The following is a 20,794-nucleotide window of genomic DNA, read 5'->3' on the forward strand; positions in this document are numbered from 1 at the left end:
CTCCATAGCCACCAAAACATGCCTGGGACACTACTCATACTGATCCTGACCAGAAGACCATCATACATCAAGGAGTCAATGATCCACATACCCTAAGCAGGCCCAGGCCTGTGGTGCCCAAATACCTTGGCCATGGGACAGGGACAGACCCAGTCAGCTGGTAGGAACAGAGAAGCCTGCAGGCAATTCCCACGCCATTGCAGGGATTACACTGCCTACCTGTCCTCATGCATGTAAGAGCTGCAAGAAGTTCTCATGTGAACCTCCTTTCCATCTGACAGTAGAAATTATCACCAGAGTTGATTTCTTGATAGAAAATCATATAGCAGCTTGAAAGACCAAAACAAGGGAACATCTCCACAGCCAGCACCTGTGTGGCACTGTCAGAAAACTGATCCAACACTCCCCAGATACAGGGTACCCAGCACCTGAAGGGATGTATGATTTACTTGCTATCTCCCATTCATTTTATAGCATTAAAACAGCTATTTTATTAAGCTATTTGTTATTGGGCCTTTCTTACTGAAATCCAGAAAAAGTCTTGTACTCTGCCCCTTATCTCATGCCCCAGAGCAGAGCATTGTGTCCATCCCCTCCAACCACCGGCTGCAAATCCTCCCTCACCGCCATTGCACAAAGCCTCAAGTTCCACGAAAAGGCCAAAAGGATTTAATACAAGGAAATAGAGAAATGTACATTAATCTTGTGATATTTTATCTTATGCACCAGCCTTTTAGTTCCTTCTAAAGACCTTACCTACTTCCTACTTGATAGTAAATCCAATTACATCCAGTCCTCCTGCGCAGAAGCAGCTGCCAGTCAGCTTTTCATGTTCAAACTAAAAGCTCCTGAGTGCACTGCTGAAACTCAAGACCAGTAGGATGTCTACCTTCTAAGACGATTGCATCCTCCCTGAGCAGCAGTGTGCTTCAGACACTGAATGGCCCATTCAGTGAGAAAGAAGCTGACATTTTTGCCGATGAACAGGCATTGCTTTTTCCCTGAAGAGATAATACCTTTACTATTTAATCAGGAGGGCTTTTTGTAAAAAATAATATACAGCCATTATTTTCATTTGAGCACTTTGTCTCTACAGCACTGCAGTTCTGTTTTTTGATGTATATACACAGAGTCTTAAAGCCAAGGGTGGAGGGAAGAGGGCTGCCAGTCTGCCTCCCAACACCAGCAGTCTAAAGGTAACCACACCGGCCCATCTTGTACCAGCAGTCCCAGTAGCAGCCCTGTGCCTAGATTCACACCTGATAACACAATGGGGACAAAGTGGAGAAAGGGAAAAGCTGTCTGCCTTTCCAGGGTTCACCTGGAATTGATAGAAGCTGCTGGTCCTTCATTCTTGACCACAGGATGAAGGGGCTGAAATCTCTTTGCAGATAAATCAGTGCTTCTGCTAAATAAAAGGTCCTCTGATGACACAAAGCATTCCAACAAATGTACAGGGAGAATAACCACTATTAGACTATCCTTCCCCACTGCAAGATTTTCACCCTTTCCTCTTGGCATTCAATGCTTGTTGTTTGCTCTTGCAAGCGTTATCACATGTGTCACAAATATCTTACATATTACAAGTTATTTCAATAAATGTAATTTCTTTACATAAAACAAGAATGGTATGTTTCAAACGATGTACTGACATCTTAAGGAACACTGCCTTGCTCAATGGTGGAAAAGAAATCACTTGCTTCACTTTGATCCAAATGTCAATTTTGTGGGAATATCTATTATTTAAGTTTTGAAAAGCCATCACACAGAGCGAGCAATGTAGTACTGTATCTCCAGTCATCAGAGAAAGGAAGAAAAGAGGGATTTGTGCACATGGCAGTTTTCTGAAGTTTCTATAATCTTCAAAGACACTCTACACTCTATTTTCTTTTCTATCACTGACAAAATACATAATGTGCAATTATGTGGAAAGACTCAGTCTCCACATGATTGATACTTCCTTGCACCAAATCCATACAAATGTTTAAGGGAGTTATATCTCGATTCATACTAGACGATAGAGCAAAGGAAGAGTTACATTCTCATATGGTGAGAAGTACATTTTTATTTAATAGCTGTACACTGCACATTGAAAATGCAGTGACTGTCTATATAAATATGCAAGTTATAACTTGGTAATGCACAATAATTATTTGGTATGATTAATATGTAGCATTCAGACAATTAGGTTACTTTAAAAACACCGTATAACTTGGTATGGGATTTTTCATATATGAGAAGATAGCTCAATATCTAGAAGATAGCTTATTTAAAGTCAAATTTCTATTTCCTGCTAAAAAGTCCCCAACCATTATTGACAAAAACTTCAAGACATTCAATAAAAAAGCACAGCTAGCAGTAAGCAAGCACTGATTATACTTAAGCTGTTCATCTCTTGGACTCCTTTTTGTATGGTAGTTCTTAAACTACTGCTCCTGCATCTTACTGTAAGGCACCAGAACCTGAACAGCTGGAAGCACAGCCATCCCTGAAAGCACTGGGTACACCAGGACTATGCAAAAGGACTCCTGTGCTTTTGCCTCATTTATTATCTTAAATCTCTTGTACCTGTTGGGACAATAAAATTGCACTAATTGGTTATGCAGATTTTAGGGCAACACTGATGCACCATTTACTCACCATACCACACTGTCCTTCTGATACTTCTTGTAGGATTACTTCTACAGGCCTGAGATGCCAACTTTGGGAATGATTTTGCAACAGTAGCATCTGGCCCCTTGGCACATTTCTCTTTGAGCTGTGCCAGCTTGGCAGATACTTTAAGGGACATCAAATGGTCAGAAACTAAGATAGTTCACTATCCTGGACATCAGTTTTCCTCTGTCAGCAGTCTTCAGATTTGTCCTTGCACTTCCTTCACAGCATCTGGTATCTTGGCATCTCCTTTCCTTACACATAAAGGTCAAAGCATGGTGCTTTTCTTCTCAGAATTCTGAGAAAAGCCTCTGATTTTGCTAAGTAAATGGTTTTTGAAAATATGTCTTTTGTAGTTGGGGGAAAAAAAAGGTAGTGAGAGAAAGGAAGTGGGAAAGAAATTTCAGATAGTAACTTTTCATATATCCAACTGGAAGTGCAGGTAAGTAGTCAGTATCAGCAAGGGATACTGCACCTTGCCTTGTAGACTCAAACATTTGGAGCTGAGTTTCTGAAATGTATTTTCAACAGTTTCACAAGTAGCCGCAGGATACACTTTTACCCAGATTTGTTCCTTGATGAAGGCACTTTGATAGAGCAGAAATGGCAGTACTGGCAGCCAGACATATCCTTATTAATAGATAGAGCTATCTAAACTCTAAACCCGCCTCAAGCCTGGTCAAGTAGACACTATTGAAGTTCCTATCAGATAACACAATGACCAGCTCCATCCTCCTTCTCATCACTATACATCTGACAGATGGATTTCAGAGAGAGATGCAATTTATATCCAAGTAGGAAAGGGCACTGACCTACTGGCCTCCTTCATTTCCTGTCCACTATGCCTGCCACACTTCTGCTAGAAATGAAATTCCCTGTGGAAATCAGAAACTTTATACCAATTCCATATTCTTCCTCTGTTGCCAACTTCAAAAATAGGCTAATTTTATCCATATATATGTGTGCACTAGCTTAATGCTTTTGGTGCAATATATTCAACATACAACTCAAACACTAGTTTTTGAGTCATTGCAGCTGGAGGTCATGAACAGTTTTCTACTCACTCAGTAATAAAACACCTGAAAATCAAACCAGAAACCAGGATTTTTTTCCCTCAGAATATTAAAACAAAGCTTTTAATGCTATTTCTGACTGAAAAATTAGGTCCAGGATAAGTTTCTGTTAAGTTGCAATTTCTACAGAACACATTGTGAATATATCCTCTCCTCTCCCCCTACTCTGAAAACTACATATTCATTAGTAATTGCACCTCTAAAACCAGATTGTCCCAATGTGAAATTCTAGACTCAGATTTCTTCTGGAGCTCATATCTACATTTCTATTATACAGAATTTATTCAACTACATCTTTAAATAATTTAAGAAATTCAGTTCTTATAGATATTTTTGTTCATTTTCAGGTCACAAAGTTGCTGAAATAACGCAAAATCTGTAATAGTGAAAAACAAAATATTTAATATTTTTCGCGTAACTTCATGATCCCAAAGCACTTCAGACTGAATTAAACTTCACTAACCTCCAATAAACTATGAAGGAAGAAAGCATCATATGCTGGAGCACACACTTTGTGAGCTTCAAGTTACATACTTCAGGCACCAGAAAGATTAAATAAGAGTATAACTCCTTTGTACAACAATTGAAAATGAACAGAGGTGGAAGAAGTTATTTGTGTCTGAATGAAAGGACAGTAGTGCAGAAACAGGGCACAGAACTGTGCTCAGCTGCAGCAGCAGGTAAGGCCAACCATAAATTAATACAGATCAGGGTTAAACCTGACATTAAACCTGAGCTAACTGGTCCTGCTACAGCTATGCAGGAACACAACCTCCATACAATTACCATGAAACACAGCACAGCACACTAATACTTCTCTTGCTCCAGGTAGGTGTCCCCACCTTTGCATTTTTAACTTCTCCTGAAAAAGTAACCATTCCCTTCTACACTGTTTTATCTACCACCAAAAAAGCATCTCAGCAAAGACAGCAGAAGGGGATGCATGAATTTCCCTCTCTCTATTCAGATTCAAGCATCATTTATGTGAAGAACAGATGTGGTTTGCATTATACTAATGCACCTGCAGCTGAAGTTCAGGCTTGTGTTCACTGCACACACATTCAGTCATCTGCATGTGAAAGAGGGGATGGATCTATAGGCAGGTCATGCCTAAAACTACCCTCAGTCTCCCTTTGGTTCCTGCAAGTTGGAGCACTAGAAAGTTACTCATTGTTACTGTTTAAATATAAGTTTGTGTTCGACCATTTCATCCCAACTATTAGTAAGAGGTTGGACAAGACCCCTTGGTAGCTTCCCAGACATGAGCCAAGCTTTGAAAGTCAAGGAGAGCTGTGAAGATGAATCAGAATCTGGCCAAACTACCCCCAGCACACTGTGGGTGAGTATTTACATTAGTGCACAACCATCCATGGTATGAGTCTTTTTCTGCTTTCCTAGAATGAGTAAACGACATCACCTTGAAGCCACAAAGAAAGTCTCCACCCACACAACATTCCCGTAAGGCAATTCACCATGGCAGTGGATTCCCTGCCTCCCCCACCCCCACTGGCCACTCCTCAAGGCTGACAGATTCCTTGCCACAACAGACCCGTGGTGAGTGATTAAAGTCATGCCAAACTTAGAACCTTAGCTAACTAACACAAAGTTGTGTTTGTGCATGTATAATCCTTTAGACACAAACCACTGATCAAGTCTGGACCCAGCTGCACCTAAACTCCCTCTGAGAAGGAGGTCAGAATGTAAAGGGGTCTTTTCTGAATCTCACAACTCAACAGGAGGGTCTCCATGACAGCTTTATTTGTCCCATCCTCTACGCAGTAAATAATCAAGTGTACTTTGCCATTGAATCTTGCTAACCACTGTCGCATTTACTATCAAACATTGTGAAATAGTTATTGCTTCTTTCTGATAAGCAAGGTGCATCACTCCATCCATCACTCCATCCAAGGAACTATTTTGGCCTCAAATAAAAACCTTTCCTGGAACAACTATTAATCCAAATTTTGATTCAGAAAAAATTGAAAAGTATATAAAGAAAATTAATTTATTTTTGCAGTGGATCATACCAAAGTAACAATATGTTTATATCAAGTTTTAGTTGTGTTTTCAAAGTGATAAATGCCTCTGGCATTTCCACTTAAAACAATCCAACATATCATAAAACAGGAAAGACAGCAATCCATAAAGCAATTGGTAATATTTAGTTCATTTAAAAATAAATATACCATTAAGAATAGCACATCCTATTTTATAGAATCAGTCTTATTTCTCTAGGAAAGGTAGAATTGAAAGAGCTGTGATATCAAACTAAGTAGTCATTTATCAAAGAGGACTGGCCATCCTTTCCATATGGGCATTTTATTTCATACAGATCAGTAAATTCTTTGATACTGCAGCTGTCATTCAAAATTTGTTCTAAAGGATTCATTATGTGCCCAAGATTAACTTGACTTTTGTTTCACAGACTCTCTTGAACCTTTCCCTTTGAAGGAGCGAGAGGTATAAAATAACACAGCAATTGTCTGTTCAGACAGACAGCAATCATCTTTAACAATAAACATACTTCTCAGGAAGGGACTCAAGTACTTTTTACTCCTGCTATGATTTAAAGATCTTAATTAACCTCAGTTCTATTTCCTAAAGGAAAACAGCTGCTCTTGGTGAAAAGGCATTTTTGGAGCACTCCACAAACTGTAAGCAAAACTGAACACTATCATGTGCACCCATAGCAAAGCTTTTAAAAACCTTTACAGAAAAAAGGGAAAAGAAAAAGCAGCTTTAATTAGGTAAGATAGAAAAGTGAGGGAAGCGGTTCCATACATTAGAACAGAGTTCCCAGATACACAAATCACTACAAAGACTCCTTCACAGCCCCGGGAACACTAAGACTAGGCAACACAAATGCTAAACATTTTAAGGTTCTTTGCTGGATGCAATGCATTTTATTTATTCTCCATGAGAATTTAAATCACAGAAGAAACAATTCTTAGTTCGACTTTTACATAAATATAAATTAACAGATTGCACTTCCTGACCCTATATGGACTTGTATGTCTCAAAGAATGCCAGAAAAACCATAGCAAAAAAAAACCAAAAAAACCCAAAAAAAGTGAAAATTACTGTGTAATCTATATAGCTATACTGTCAAAAAAAAGCTTAGACAAATAACCCTTAATGGAAATTTAAATGTAAGGAATAGATTTTGAAAATTAAATCTATCTTAAAGTTCTGGTGAGAAGTAACAGTTAACTGCACAGAGTTCTAGTGCAAAGTTTCATAGTCAGATAAACACTACCATCTGAAAAAAGACTTGGGAGACTGAATGTGTTGTTGCAGCTCACTGAAATACCAAAGCAAGTGATAAGACAATCAGGTAAAATATACATGGTTTTTACAGACACTTACTTGAATGGTGTGAACAGAAATGACAATGTGGTTTCCTTTTTCTGACTCATCTTAACCTGCACAAAACAACATTAAATCATTACATGCAAATTGCAACAAGACTAAATATTCTATCAGGAACTAAACTACAAAGAATCATAGATTTCTAAGACTTTGGAAAATGAATGAAGACACAATGTCAATATGCTGTCCATGAAACTGGGTGCTATACTCCAGTATGCACAACTCCTCTGAATTCCTGGAAACTCAAGCCTGCTCTAAAGTAAATACATAAACCATGCTCCAGCCACTGCTTTTCTCAGAAGGACTTTTACAGTTTGCAGGATACAAAGAAGATATGGCTAGAAGTGCTACCAGGCTTCAGTGATAACCTCCCTCAATGAAACCAGCACCATTTATGCCAGACAGGCACCAGTACACTGCAGCAAATACTGCCAAAGCAATGCTGTAAATCAATTAACCAGCACATGGACATAAATAAAAGGCTTTGAAGCCATCAGAGGCACTTTGCCCAAAGTCCTCCAAAATATCTTGAAGGCCTCCTGCAGCTGCCTGACTCAAGTCTGACTGTTGGCATAATGTGCAGTCAGGAACTTCCTAAGCACACTACTTGTAAAATCTGACAGCTAGAAGTAGCATTCCACATATTTCATTCTATTCATCCATGGCACCATCTCCAGGGAGCACAAACTGTGGTCAGGTCAGTCCACCACAGGAAAAGTGAAAATCTATTTGGCATGTCTAAGCCAGAGCACTATTTCTGCTTCAGCAGTGAAACATACAGGAAATTCAGACAGGATCATTCCAAAACAAACTGTTGGCTAAAAACAAGCCAGCAACAACAACAATAACATAGCACTGCAGAACAACAGAACAAAAGTATGCTCAGAGGAAAGGAGAAGCAGAACTACTTCATTTTTAAAATCATCTCCTGTTCTTAGCAGACACGAAGTAGAGAGCGAGGGTTCAATCACAAACAGCAGCCAGAGGTTTATTTCAGGAGGCAGAAGCCTTTATATTTTGGGGTTTTCAACCCTTTTTATAAGGTGCTCTAATACAGGTTAACTTGATTGGTACAAGGAACAACACCTCCCTCATCCCATTGGTGGGACAAGAGAAAAACACCCTCAGAACATCCGTGTCTTTGTTTTGGGAAACTAAAACCTTGTTTTCATAATAGTCCTTGAGAGAGAAAAAAGTCCCCAAAAGACTTTCCCTTGGGAACAGATCAGCCCCTGAGAGCTTGAAACTCTCTCAGGTTCAGGAAATCATGTCCGCAATCTCCAAGATGCCAATTTAAGTGAAAAGAGCTGAGTCATCCTTAATTCTTAAAGCAGAGATCTTCCAGCTGCAGAGGTGATATCAGCATGCTTGAAATTTCACGTCCAACCCCACCAGCCACTTTCCCTGTTGCATGTCAGCTCTCCATCATATTTTTGAAACTGATTCTGCTGCTGACTGCCACCCTGGTACCCACACCTTTGTGAATCTGGCATTCACAAAGGGACAGAAGATGCTGAAGGTGCTAATCTTGCGGAGGTCATCTCATGCTAGTTCATTGTTTCACCACCATGACATGAATTTCCAGACAGGATAACAGTCCTTTTGTGTCTCAGCTTCTATCTCTGCAAGATAGTTTTCCCTCAGAGCATTTCTATGCTTTGCCTAAACTGGGATTTTGGACAGTTCCTCACTCCACTGCTTAGTGAAACAAGAACTTTTTTTGTTTGGACCACTCATGTGTCCTCATAATGTAATATCCAATATTAAATGAATCAAGACAGAAGCCAGAGATGAACACTTGCAAAGCAAAACAACAGATATAACAGCATTAGCTAAAAGTTAATTAGGCCACTAATTTAATTTCTTTAATGCACAGGAGCCTATTACCTTTCTGATCTGTTTGTGCACTGACCCTGATTTAAGGCCTTGTCTCCCAGCCCCCATTGAAAAGGCATTATTTCCCTTCCCCTGTACCAGCATTCATATTCTACCTACATACTGCAAGTAGGTTTACACTAGCACCAACAAAACTCACCATTTCTGTTAAGAAGCAAGAAAAAAGTTATTCATTCTCCTTACAAAAAAACAACCAAAACTGTTTATTAAAGTCTTTGAAACTTCTTCAGGTAAGTCTCACAGCTATTCAATCAAATGAATGTGCATTCAATTTTAATCCTTTCAATTTAGCACACTATGTATACGATAAGTCATACAATTATTTTACAAATAGCAACAACTATTATTCAAGTAAGTTGGGCTTTTTTACCATATGTTTAGTACCTTAAATTGCTCAAGAATCTGAACAGCGTTGGTAAACATGCTCTCTGCTTTGAAAAGAGCACTACTGTTCAGATACTCCAGAGGCAGAATTCCCTAAGGAAGAAAAACACACATAATAAATAAAGGAAAACTAAATGAAATAACAGGAATTTCTCTTAACTGAAATGCTGGCCAATTAAGCAGTAAGAATACTTCAAATTACTGCTGAAATAACTCATGTAACTCCTTCAAAAATACTCTTCGCACACAGATTTGCAACATCACAGGGATTGTTTGTAATATCTCAGCTTGCAAAAACCAGAACGCAAAAATATGGCACAAATAACAAAAGTTGTTACTAAACTATATACTATAAAATAATATAATCTCAATCTTTAATCAGAAGCCATTTTTGATATCCTCAAAAGTCTTCCACCCAAAGCCTCACTTGGGCCTGCCTCAACCCAGTACTTTTGGTAGGAAAGGGAGTAGTTCCCATGCCACCCTGTGTTGGGCAGCTTTCCTCACATGACCAGCAATGAGTGCAGGACAAAGGGACAATTCCTGAGGCAGTCTCCAGAAGAAATATTTCAAAAACCATGCTGTAAATAGGTGTTTTGTATGTGAAACTAGCAGCATGACAGCACACTAATGACATGCTAATTGTCAATTAGATATTTATGAGGCAACTTGTGGACTATGTAATAATACGTGAGAGAAATTAAAAGAAAAAGCCATCTCACTGTTCACTAAATTAGAGGCACAAGATAACATCTGAGGAAAGTGCACTAGTTTAATCAAGAACTAACTGAACATTAAGTTGCAGGAAGTGGCTTGTTTACAGGTTTAGCTTTCATGATCAAAATCATGTGTTATTCAAACCATATTGCATTTTTACCATCCCTAAAAACAAAGTAACAAAAAACTTTTATATAGCTCAAGAGTATAAAGTTGCAGATTACAAAAGGACCAGCTGCCATTCCAATTAAAATACATTTAAGTTTGTACTCTAAATTAAAGATACACACATAAAACTAAAACTACAAGCAGTCTTCACAGCCTAGCACACTTTTACAAATCTGTAATCCTTCCCACACACCTCAAGTCTTGCCCCCAATACCTCTTCCTCTATGGTGAACAGATCTTTATAGCATAGAAAAACATTTGTACTTCTTACCACAGAGTTCAGGGGGAAAGGCACACCAATAAGGGAAGCCATCAGTGGTGCTATATCAGCCTGTGCAAACAGAAGCATTCCCATTTTAACATAGTTTCAGCCTCTAGAGCTAATAAATTCAGCTTAATTTTAACATATCTGCATTTGCAAAAGTTAATTCTGTAATACTACCAAGTCATACATACAACTCTCCTTTATAGTTTATTGGTTTTTTAGTTTCCAGTAGTTGTGGCATTCAAAATGTGAAGCTCCACTGCTGATCAAGCTTCAAAAAATATGTTTCATTTAAAAAGCAAATATAACTATTCCAGTATTTATTTGCAGGAATTCAGCATCTCCTTTACTGCACTCAGAGGCGCATACCACTTTTTATGACTATTTATATGACCAAAAGAACTAATTTAATATTTACAGTTTTAAGCAGTATACTGGATATACTGCTCTTCACAACATTCTTTATCCCAGGCTTTCACAGCACTGATTATTCACCTTCTCACCTTCAGGGAGAGTTTCTGCAATTTTTTGATGTCCAGTCAGCCCTCAGAAAGGCCCTTGAATCTACACCAAGGCATCTCATAAAATAAGTTACCATTTCCTTCTACTTGTGATAATAAACACTGCCTCTTACAAGGTTTATATTTTCCTTTAATATAAAACTATACACCAAAATTCTTTGTTTCTCCAGCATAAATCTGAAGAAACTAAACTGAAACCACAGGCTCTGCTACAGCCTCAGATGTATTGGGCAGACTCCAAACTATTATTTGTAGAAAACAATACACTTGGAGTGTAATGATAATTAGAAGTCTTGTTTGCTATTTTTACCCATATTCCCACATATGCTACAGGACAAAAGCTCTATCTTTGAGAACTCCATTATCCAGGACAAATACTCAAGAATCTTCTATACAGTTTCAAAACAATATTGCCATTACTCCTACCAACCTTGAAAGGAAAACTAATCTCTAGTTTTGTACCAGGGCGTTGCTTTAAGAAGTTGATCCAGAACATTCCCAATTTGAACCTCCTAGCATGAGATTATTTCCCTTGTTGAGTAGGTTTGGAGTCTGTTATTCATATATTGGGTTTTGTAGGATGATGAAGCACCACAGTTTAAAAAAGCTTGACTGATTTAGGATCAAAAGATAAGTTGTTCACCTTATTTTCTCCCTTTACAGTACTAATTATCTAAATTGCAAAATATTTGGGCCACAATCACAGATGAAAAGCCCCACAGTTTACCACTACAGCAAGAAATTGTTTTCATTCAGTAACAGCAGCTTGGGGCACTTGGTATATTTTACTGCACCCTCCCTACAGCTGTGTGGGATCACTTTAATAAATGGTGCAATAATGCATCTTCAGGAGAAGTTGTGTGCAGCTGTCAGGCGTCAACAAGCAATTTAAACATCCTCATTATGTCATTGCGGTTCCCATTTCTAGGGAAATGGTACATCGGTTTGATCATTCAAATTAAGTAAGTTACTTTAAATCACACAAAACTCAAAATGTAAGGTGAAAATTTATGAACTATTAAATTAGGTATGTTTGATACCTGATTGACATCAAGCCTCTTCAAGTTCTCCAGTTTCCATTCTGCAAGAAAAAACAGAACACCTGAACAGCTAATCTACACAGATTTGAAAGGACAGTTCAAGTTCAGTTGACATTTAATACCTTGTTGCCATTTTCTGTGAAGTGTTGGTACTAAAGAAAATTATGATTTTACATTAGGATGCTAGCTCATGAAGGGTTACAGATAGAACTCAACAGGCAGAAACAACAAAATGCATTCATTTCAGTTCATATTTTCTTTTATCCAGCAGGATAAATTGCTGCCTTCATTTGTGCCCTACATCAGTAGAAGAAGGGTCAAGGCTTTTATTTTTTTCAGCACCGTGATGTATTACCTCCTGTGCCAACTAAAAGAATCAAACTCAGATTTAGGAGATTTATAGAATCTCTTCAATAGTTTGTAAAAAAGGCTAACCCAAGGTCCTAAATGCATTGGTACAGCATGGTACAAACATTAGATCCTAAAGCTTTGGCACATCATACAAAAACCTGGTTGAAAATTATATTTTCCTGCTCTATGCTGGCCTCTAAGGAAATAAAGAGAAAATTGCCTGCTTTCTTTGGGGGCGGAGAGTTATTTAAAAACAGAGTTTATCAAGGTTTGGTTTTGGTTTTTTCTTTCATACATCTGCAGTATTGCATACACTGAACTTATTTTTCAGCAATTAGCTCATACCACTGCTACCTTTGGAAGTCTGAGTACAGGTCAGTGTTATTTGGTTCCACAAGCACCCTGAAGAGTAGACCTGTACTTTAACAGTAGTGAGACAACTACAGGGAGTTCCCATGGCAACAGAGGGGAAGTATTAGCAGCATTAATCATCAATTCTGTTAAACTCACACCAAAAGAAACAAGTTTGCTTCCTTTCGCTTCTCGGAAAAGGAAATGGACTTAAATTTCCAGAAACAGACTCTTATCCATATTTCTATTATATAAATGAGTTGCCTGAATTCATTCTGAATTTTCCCAAGAAAAACATTGGAAAACTATCTATGCACACTCAAAATGTGCCTAAGGAAGGAAGAAACCATCTCTGCTAGAGGAAACATCTCTTTTTGTCAGAAGTTTTTTCATCTCCATGTGCCCTATTCAGATATTCCAAAATGCAGAATTGAAGATATCTGCTTTGGACCAGTAGCCACAGGACACTGAGCCCAGGAACTCCTAAGGACTGGGACACCCCTACAGACTGGCCAGTCCAGGCTGTACTCACAGGAGTGAGGCATCTTGCCTGGAGATGCTGCCTGCACTAATTTATGATTCCAGCTCACTGTCTAGGTTTCCTGCACAGTCCTCAGCAGTTTTCCACCCACTTTACAGAGGGTTTTTTTGGCCTTTATCCTGCCCTGCTTTCACTGCAGCCCACTGACCCATCAGATGCATACAATATTGGAAAACAGCAAGGAAGTGCCAGTTCAAAAATAAGCTGGGGATGAGGCTACATGAACCAAAGAAAATCTCACAAAACATCACAGAAGCCAAACTAGAGGAGGGCACACTGAGCTCCCACAGCTGTGGCAATGCAGGCTGAGGCCCCTACAAACCAGTCTTGTGTATAATGTCATCAAGCACCCCACGTCCTGATGCTGCAGGAGGTTGTGCCTTCACTCACAAGCTCCTCTGGGCTTGTGCTCCAGGGTCAACCATCAGCCCGCGAGGAGCTAGAGAGAAGTTCTGTATTCTCTTTCTTTCTGAAGAAGGGTCAAACCAGTGGCCAAATGGGTAATATCAAATGTTGCCCACAGGATGCAAGGCTGCCATAACAAATCTTTCCAAGAGGATTGCATGACCAGGCCTGAGGGAAGGCAGAGCACAGGTGATGAAACTGATGAGGAGAAGGCTGTGAACCCAGAGCAGACTCTGTGCCCTTCTGGCCATGCAAGAAGCACATGAATCACTCTGTGACAAACTGAACAGGCTAAGTCCTGCCTGTTGGTGCTGCCTTTGGGGGGGTATGAACCCTCCATGGCAACAATGAGAAGAAAGACAATTTACTGAGCTGCCTACAGCGTGCTTGCACTGAACAGACCATAAGAAGTTTGTCACCATTAGAAATGTTCTGTCAATATTTCCGTAAACACTTAACTCAGAGAAATTAGAAAGGATTGTCAATAGATGAAAGAACTCGAACACTGGAGCATGCAACTAGAAATGTAAGCCTGACACCTGCATACATCAGTGACACAGCAGTCTTGAAAACACCCTCCTCCCCTGCACACAGTCACAGCTGGAGCTGTATGGAGCAGGAAAGACAGCCTCAAAGAATTTTTCAAGACAACTCTTTTAAACAGAGTTTGTTTTCTTTTAAACTCCTCTTTTTTCTTTTATACATTAACTTTGTGAAAATATCTGGGATTGCAACAATGGAGAAGCTTAACTGTAGTGATCTGTTCAAGTCTAAGTTCCATTTCAACAATTTTCTCTTCACTTCTAAGCTACGTAACCTACTAGAAGCTCTGAAGTACTACCATAGAGAGAACAGTCACTTTTTAAGAAGATACTTATTACCCAAATAGAAATTCAAACTCCCAAGATACTCAGAGCATCTCAAATCTCCAACAGACATCATCCTTGGCAATTAAGAATCTGTAAGGTTAGTGTCTAAACAAAGCAACAACATACTCGACAGATGCAAAGCCAGTAAAAAATGAATGGAGCAGTTTCTGATGTTTGCTTTGGTGTGCTTGCTTTTTTGTGTGGTTATTTGTTTTGCTGGTTTTTTTTAACCACCAGAAGGACAATATGAAACAGGCACAGCAGGGTGCTGTGACAAAAGGACAAATGTTGTCCTTTAAGTAAATACACATTGCCTAACAGATGAGGGCCATATAGCTTTCCTTATTGTGCACCTGGGAGTCAGCTCAATGCTCATCTTTTTTGAAATCTCTCACACCATTTTCATCATGATTTGCATTCAAATGCTGAGGTTTGTACTAAAGCTGCTGAGAATTAAAGAAACTGACAGATGTAAAATTCATCTATTATAGATCAACCCTTAGACATCAAATGTCCTTAAAAGTCTAGCAGATCAGCCATCACAGATGACAAAATCAGTTGTTTTATTCTGTTTTCTATTTTTTTTCTACAACTTGTTTTCAATTTTATCACAGATGCCATAGTTTTATAGCAGCAGTTAGGTGCAAAGAGTGAAATGTTACCACCGTCTATTTCTGAAACGACCTAATCTGTTACCCAATACCTTCTTGAGAGCAGAGGGCGGAGTTCAACCTCCAGGTGAAGCAATTTTTGCCTGTTTTCTCTAATGTACCTTGACAAACAATCCAATTAAATAGAAAGTTATTACCTCATTGATTGTGAGCAATAACCCAAGACTCAAGCTATCTTAAGGAACAGAGCAGGCTACAAGAATGGAGCATGTCAAAGAGGAACAATTTAATCACATGTTAAAGACTCTCTAACCCCACTGATATTTCAGTGTTTATTGCATTATGTATGTGAAATAATGGAAATTCATTATTTTTAAAAAAGTTTACTCTTAAATAAATTATCGAAGGGAAAAATAACAGTGAAGAATCAGAGTCTTTCATTGAGAAAAGCCATTTACATTTGCACAATAGCTACAAGGATGCAAATGAGACAAGATAGCCCCTGGAAAGTCCACAGGGTTCTGCTGTGAAGTTAGAAAGGCGTCTTTGAACTTGTCAACTTATGGTGTTTCTGTACAAACAGCATTCATCCACTGGGAGATCCTAAAATTTTAAAGTCTCCTCTGGAAGTAAGTTTTAGGAGCATGAATAGCCTCCTGTCAACAAAGAAAGTTTTCAATTCTATGATTAGAAAAGAAAACTGACTGATGTTATCCACCCAATTTAGCAGTAGCTTCCTTAAGGCATACCCTGCCCCTTTTCTTTACACACCACACAAAGCAAATCATACTTACTGAAATGGAAAAGAAGTTAGTGAAGATCACCAGGTGTAATGGTTAAAAATATCTCCATTTCCAGCAGAATCTTTCACTTAAGTTTTATATTTTACCTACCTTTCAAAAAATTGTCTTCAAAGAACTGGGAAGTAACTTTCTGTGGATAATTTACCCCAGCACCCCATACAATCAGTGGTGTTAAAGTTTCTGAGGGATGACCAGCCCCATGGGATCCTAAGACATACCAAACAAAAAAAAATAGAAATTTTAAGACATGTGCTGTAAAAACAAACAAAATCTACATGCAATAAAAATATGCACACATGTACTAAGCTCTTGTTACAGACATACTGAAAGCCTGTTACAGACAACTTATTCCAACTTCATAGCTTATTTTTATGTCACTAACAAGTAACTAACAATAAAGGCTAAATTCAAGTTTCAAGGTGGGAAATCAGTATCAGTTAAATCAAGACTATAAAGATAAAACTTTTTATATTAAAACCCCCAAATTTTTAACATACAGAAATTACAGCCATAGTATTTTTAAAGCCTCAACATATCAGCTCAAAACATGTACATGTGCTTATCCTGAGCATCTCAGTGAAACCAGGAATGCTTGATTTCAGTAATATTAGGGACATGTGAAAAAAAAAAAAATCATATAGAACCGACCTCTGAATAAGAATTAGACTTCCACTTCAAAACCAGGAAGCAATATGCATTGCAACTATCAACCTTACAACAATGATATAAGTTAATTTTTAAGGTTTCAAAGTCTAGCACACTCCTTAAAAATTGATAAAACATTACTTTCTTCCCTGGGGAAATTGATTCCCTCCAGATTAACATATCAGCCACCAAAAGCAGGAAGGTTGAAAACTATGACATGTCAGCAGCAGTTGTACTAAAGCAGGAGCCACACAAGCTTGAAAGAAACACTGGTGATTGAACCCAGTGGGTGAGGTACCTGAGCAGTGAGATAACTCAGCCTCAAAGGGAAGGACTGATATACAAACCCAATGTGGGTCACTGCATGGTGCACAAGACTACACATTTTCCTTATATTTGCACAGACACATGCTCTTCCCTGTCTATAAATATATATTTTAATAAATACAAAGGGCAAAAAAAGCACACTGTTGTGCAGCCTTAAGGCTATTCCAAATTTCATACCCAATTCTGTCCTTAAAACAATCACTGTAGCACAGCTGAAGAGACTACTTTGCTTACTTTAAACAGCTCAAAGCTTAAGAACACACTGGTCTGGGAATTAGATTTCTGATCTTTCTTGGTGGGCACTCTCTGGGTTCAAAAAACAGCAACAACTGCTCTTCTTTGAAGAACTTGGAAAAAGACCTTATGGAGAGAGCACTTCCTGTATCTTCCAGGGATTATTTCTTATATCAGTTATATTCTTACTACTGCAGGAGGAAAGTGATATTTTGGTAAGTTTACATTTTAGCCAAGACACCAGCTCCACTGGCATTTCACTGATATTCTGCCTCTATGGATACTTTAAGAGATACAGCAGAGAGAGGCAGCTGCACCCACTCCCTCCCTGTTACAAAGAACCAGGTTTCAGCCTGATCTGAATAACAAGAGGAGTTCTTTTCAGCTGGGTCAATTCCAGATTCCACCCCCAACACTCTCCAAATAGACTTTTTCAGGGGAAAGAGGGAAGAAGGGTTGTTGTTTAGTTGTCTGTTCCATAGTCCAGCATACCACACAGGTACTTGTATCAGGATGGTAGCAGGAACAAGAGGCCAAGGTGAGGGTGGGCATGGAATGCCCTGCGTTGGTGGTCAGCAGTTCCATCTGACATCAATTTAAAGCAAAATTACGGGGTCAGATGAAGAAAGGAACTTCACTGGTTTTTGCTAGCAACCCCAACGTCTTTGATCATGTCTAATTCAGATAATATTCTTTTCCCTAATAGCCCCACCCCCATCTTTCCAATGTTTAATTTGTTTTAAAACTGGTACACATTCTGCAAATAACCACTGAAAGTCTGCAGCAGTGGCTGATACTACCAACCAGCTCAAATTAAAGCTCCTGAACTGTCCTTCAGCTAGCTCACAATGGGCCTGAGCAAAACCTCTGGGTTTGCTCTTGGAATCAATTATGTCAACTTCAAAGTTATTGACACTTCTGGCACAAGATCAAGCTTTTCCTTCAAGAAGAGATGACAGAAAACTACGACAGACCAGTGGTTCTCTAAGCCTGAAGAGGTTAACTCCTAACACCTTTTATTCCCCCTTCAAAGGATCCAGTACATAATGAGAACACCCCTGCGGCTCACTCTGGCAGCGAGGAAGGCCAACAGCACCTCAGGCAGTGTTAACAGGAGAATGTTTCAGGGAAGGGATTGTTTTCCTCTATTCAGTACCTGTGAGACAACCTCTAGACACTGGATCCAGTTTTGGGCTCCTCTGGCACCAGAAGGACACCCATCATCTGGAAAGGCCTCAGTGAGGAGCACTTGCCCTGTCAGAAGCAGCTGAGGGACTGGGACTGGTTCAGCCTGGATAAGAAATAGCTTTGGGGAGAACATACCAGAGCAGCCTGCCTGTATCCCACTGTGAGAGGGTTTGAGAGAGGATGGAGCCAGAGTGTCACTACGGTGCACAGTGGGAGCATGACAGAACAGGCATAATTTGAAACAAAGGAAGTTCAGACTGCAGATAAAGAAAACCTTTCCCCCTCCACGAGGGCAGGCAGGCAGCAGAGCAGCCTGCCCAAAAGGGTTGCATAGGCTCCATCAATCTGAGGTTTTAACGGCCCTGCTGAATAAAACCCTAGCATCTGTGTCTGATTCCAAAGCTAATCCTGCCTTGAGCAGGTGGCTGGACCTCCTGAGATCCCTATGATCATATATATAAAAATACATATATACACACCCCTTCCTTATTAAAAAATTATAAAATAATTTATTGAAACATACAAAAAAAATACAGCAGAATTAAGATTTTATTGCAAGTGGCAGCCAGCTCGACAGTAAATAATATTCAAAACGGACTATTTTGCAAATGAACAGATGGTAATTAGGCTGATTGAATAAATATACAAATATTTTTGTTATCTCTGATGACAGAAAAAATCTGCATCCCTTCAATTGAAAAACTGCAGGATTTCACACACAGAGTAAGATCCTGACTGTTGTTTTGCCACAACAAAACATGCCTGGAGCAGCCTTGGTTCAAAAGTATCATAGTAGCTGCAAACACGCAGCATTGGAAGAGAGACTTACAACTTTCACTGGCAGCACACAAGGACAGGAGTGTTCTTAAGATTCTTGAAAAAGAAAGAACATGGGGAAAATGTCTAAATGAGTTTACCACTTAACTTTCTTCATCTGCCCTCAAAGCATTTGGTCACTGTGGCCATACCCTTCACAAGTCTCCTCTGTGGGTATCAGCATCGTCAGCCCATACCTCACTCTCCTCTCTCTACTCTCAGCTTCTTCACCTGCCTCCAGCACCAGTCTCCTCTAGAAAGATCACACAGCAGTCCCATCCTTTCTGCTGTGCTTAAAAGACGAAAATAAGCAAAAAGATTCTGCACTCCTCACAAAAACCTCTCCCTATATAGTTTTTCACTAGCTCCTGGACAGATTTCCCACCTTTTCCAGGTGCTTTAGAGCACCAAAGTGAGAACTGTATCTCCCAGAGGGGCTGGAACAAGACCAAATTTGCTGCTGACAGCCAAATAACACCATCTCCTCCTGCTTAAGGTGGTTTTCTGCAGCAATCTTTCTATCCCTACTAGCAGTCACTGAGAAGTTAAGCTCTAACTTAGTGTCTTTTTTTGTCCAGACATGGAATGTAGCTGTCACAGCAATTTGCATGGATTTTCATAAACAAGCAACACTTAGTATACCAAATCAAAGCAAGGGTTCCAAAGCTTCTCATGGGACAGAGCTCTCTAATCATACATCAGATGCCCATAAACTCAACTGACTCAATATTTAAAAATACTCACCCCAATCTGTCATTCCATGGTCAGAAGTCAAAATAAATGCAGTCTTCCCATCATTTCCATAGAAATTGTCAATCAGTGAAGCAATTTCTTTCACACCCTCATCAACTAGTTTAATGTTCTCATGGTATTCCCTTAAAAATAGGAAAAAAGTGTGTTACATTCAAGGTGACTCTCACAGTTGGTATAAAGCAACTTATCCATGGTCATAAAGCCCAATCCTTTGAGTACAGACAGCTTTAACCTCAAAAGAACCTCAGGCTAACAAAAGGCTTCCTAGATGTAAAATCTCTCCACCTCTGAGTCTTACTGAGATATTAAATCATTGTAGCACAATTTGAAGACTACTGAAACCACAGTTTCAAATGGATTTATATTTCAAATCTGACCTGTCCTTGACATAAGACTATAATTTTACTACTCACAGCTGCCAGGCAAGTTAAGCAGAATGCCAAAACAAAGGAATTCTGGAAAACTCAAATAACGTTAAATAGTAAATTGCAAAAAATACTTTAAGCTGGTAACTAAATAGCAAAGAAAGATCTCACCAGGCAGTCAGTGTTTTGAGATGATTCACAGATCAGGACAGACCCTAGTTTTCTGGAATAGAGGCTAAATAAAAAAATTGTATCTTTTTAGAAAAAGTGACCATGATTAACTTCAGACAACTAATTTCCTATCTGTTGCTAAAGTCAGTTTTAAAACTCCGTCTTTAAAAAAATAATAATAAATGAGCATTAGACATACAGTAAGTATGAACTTTAGAACGATGTAGGAAATCAGAATTTTAAAAGTATGCAAGGATCAAGAGAAAGACATAAAAT

General features: G+C 39.0%; 1 protein-coding gene across 8 annotated transcripts in view; it reads right to left on the bottom strand.

Moving 5' to 3' along the window:
- PIGN (phosphatidylinositol glycan anchor biosynthesis class N) overlaps positions 1–20,794 on the bottom strand; it is a 107,644-nt gene that overhangs the window by 56,740 nt on the left and 30,110 nt on the right. For 7 of the 8 annotated variants that reach the window (XR_015773660.1, XM_088061856.1, XM_005526470.3 and 4 more), the window contains 6 exons: positions 19,974–20,104; positions 16,110–16,226; positions 12,089–12,129; positions 10,534–10,593; positions 9,378–9,470; positions 7,095–7,150 (listed from right to left, as the gene is read on the bottom strand). Coding sequence is in view for 7 of the 8 variants with exons in the window: in XM_088061856.1 (XP_087917982.1) it covers positions 7,095–7,150; positions 9,378–9,470; positions 10,534–10,593; positions 12,089–12,129; positions 16,110–16,226; positions 19,974–20,104 (498 nt within the window). In the remaining variant the exon portion in view is untranslated. The remainder of the gene's footprint in view (positions 1–7,094; positions 7,151–9,377; positions 9,471–10,533; positions 10,594–12,088; positions 12,130–16,109; positions 16,227–19,973; positions 20,105–20,794) is intronic. The other variant, XM_088061846.1, reaches the window with a different exon arrangement.

This window comes from Pseudopodoces humilis, chromosome 1 (genome assembly GCF_049639895.1).
Source record: "Pseudopodoces humilis isolate 2021_Gansu_Grassland_sample_001 chromosome 1, ASM4963989v1, whole genome shotgun sequence".
NCBI classification, from domain to species: domain Eukaryota; kingdom Metazoa; phylum Chordata; class Aves; order Passeriformes; family Paridae; genus Pseudopodoces; species Pseudopodoces humilis.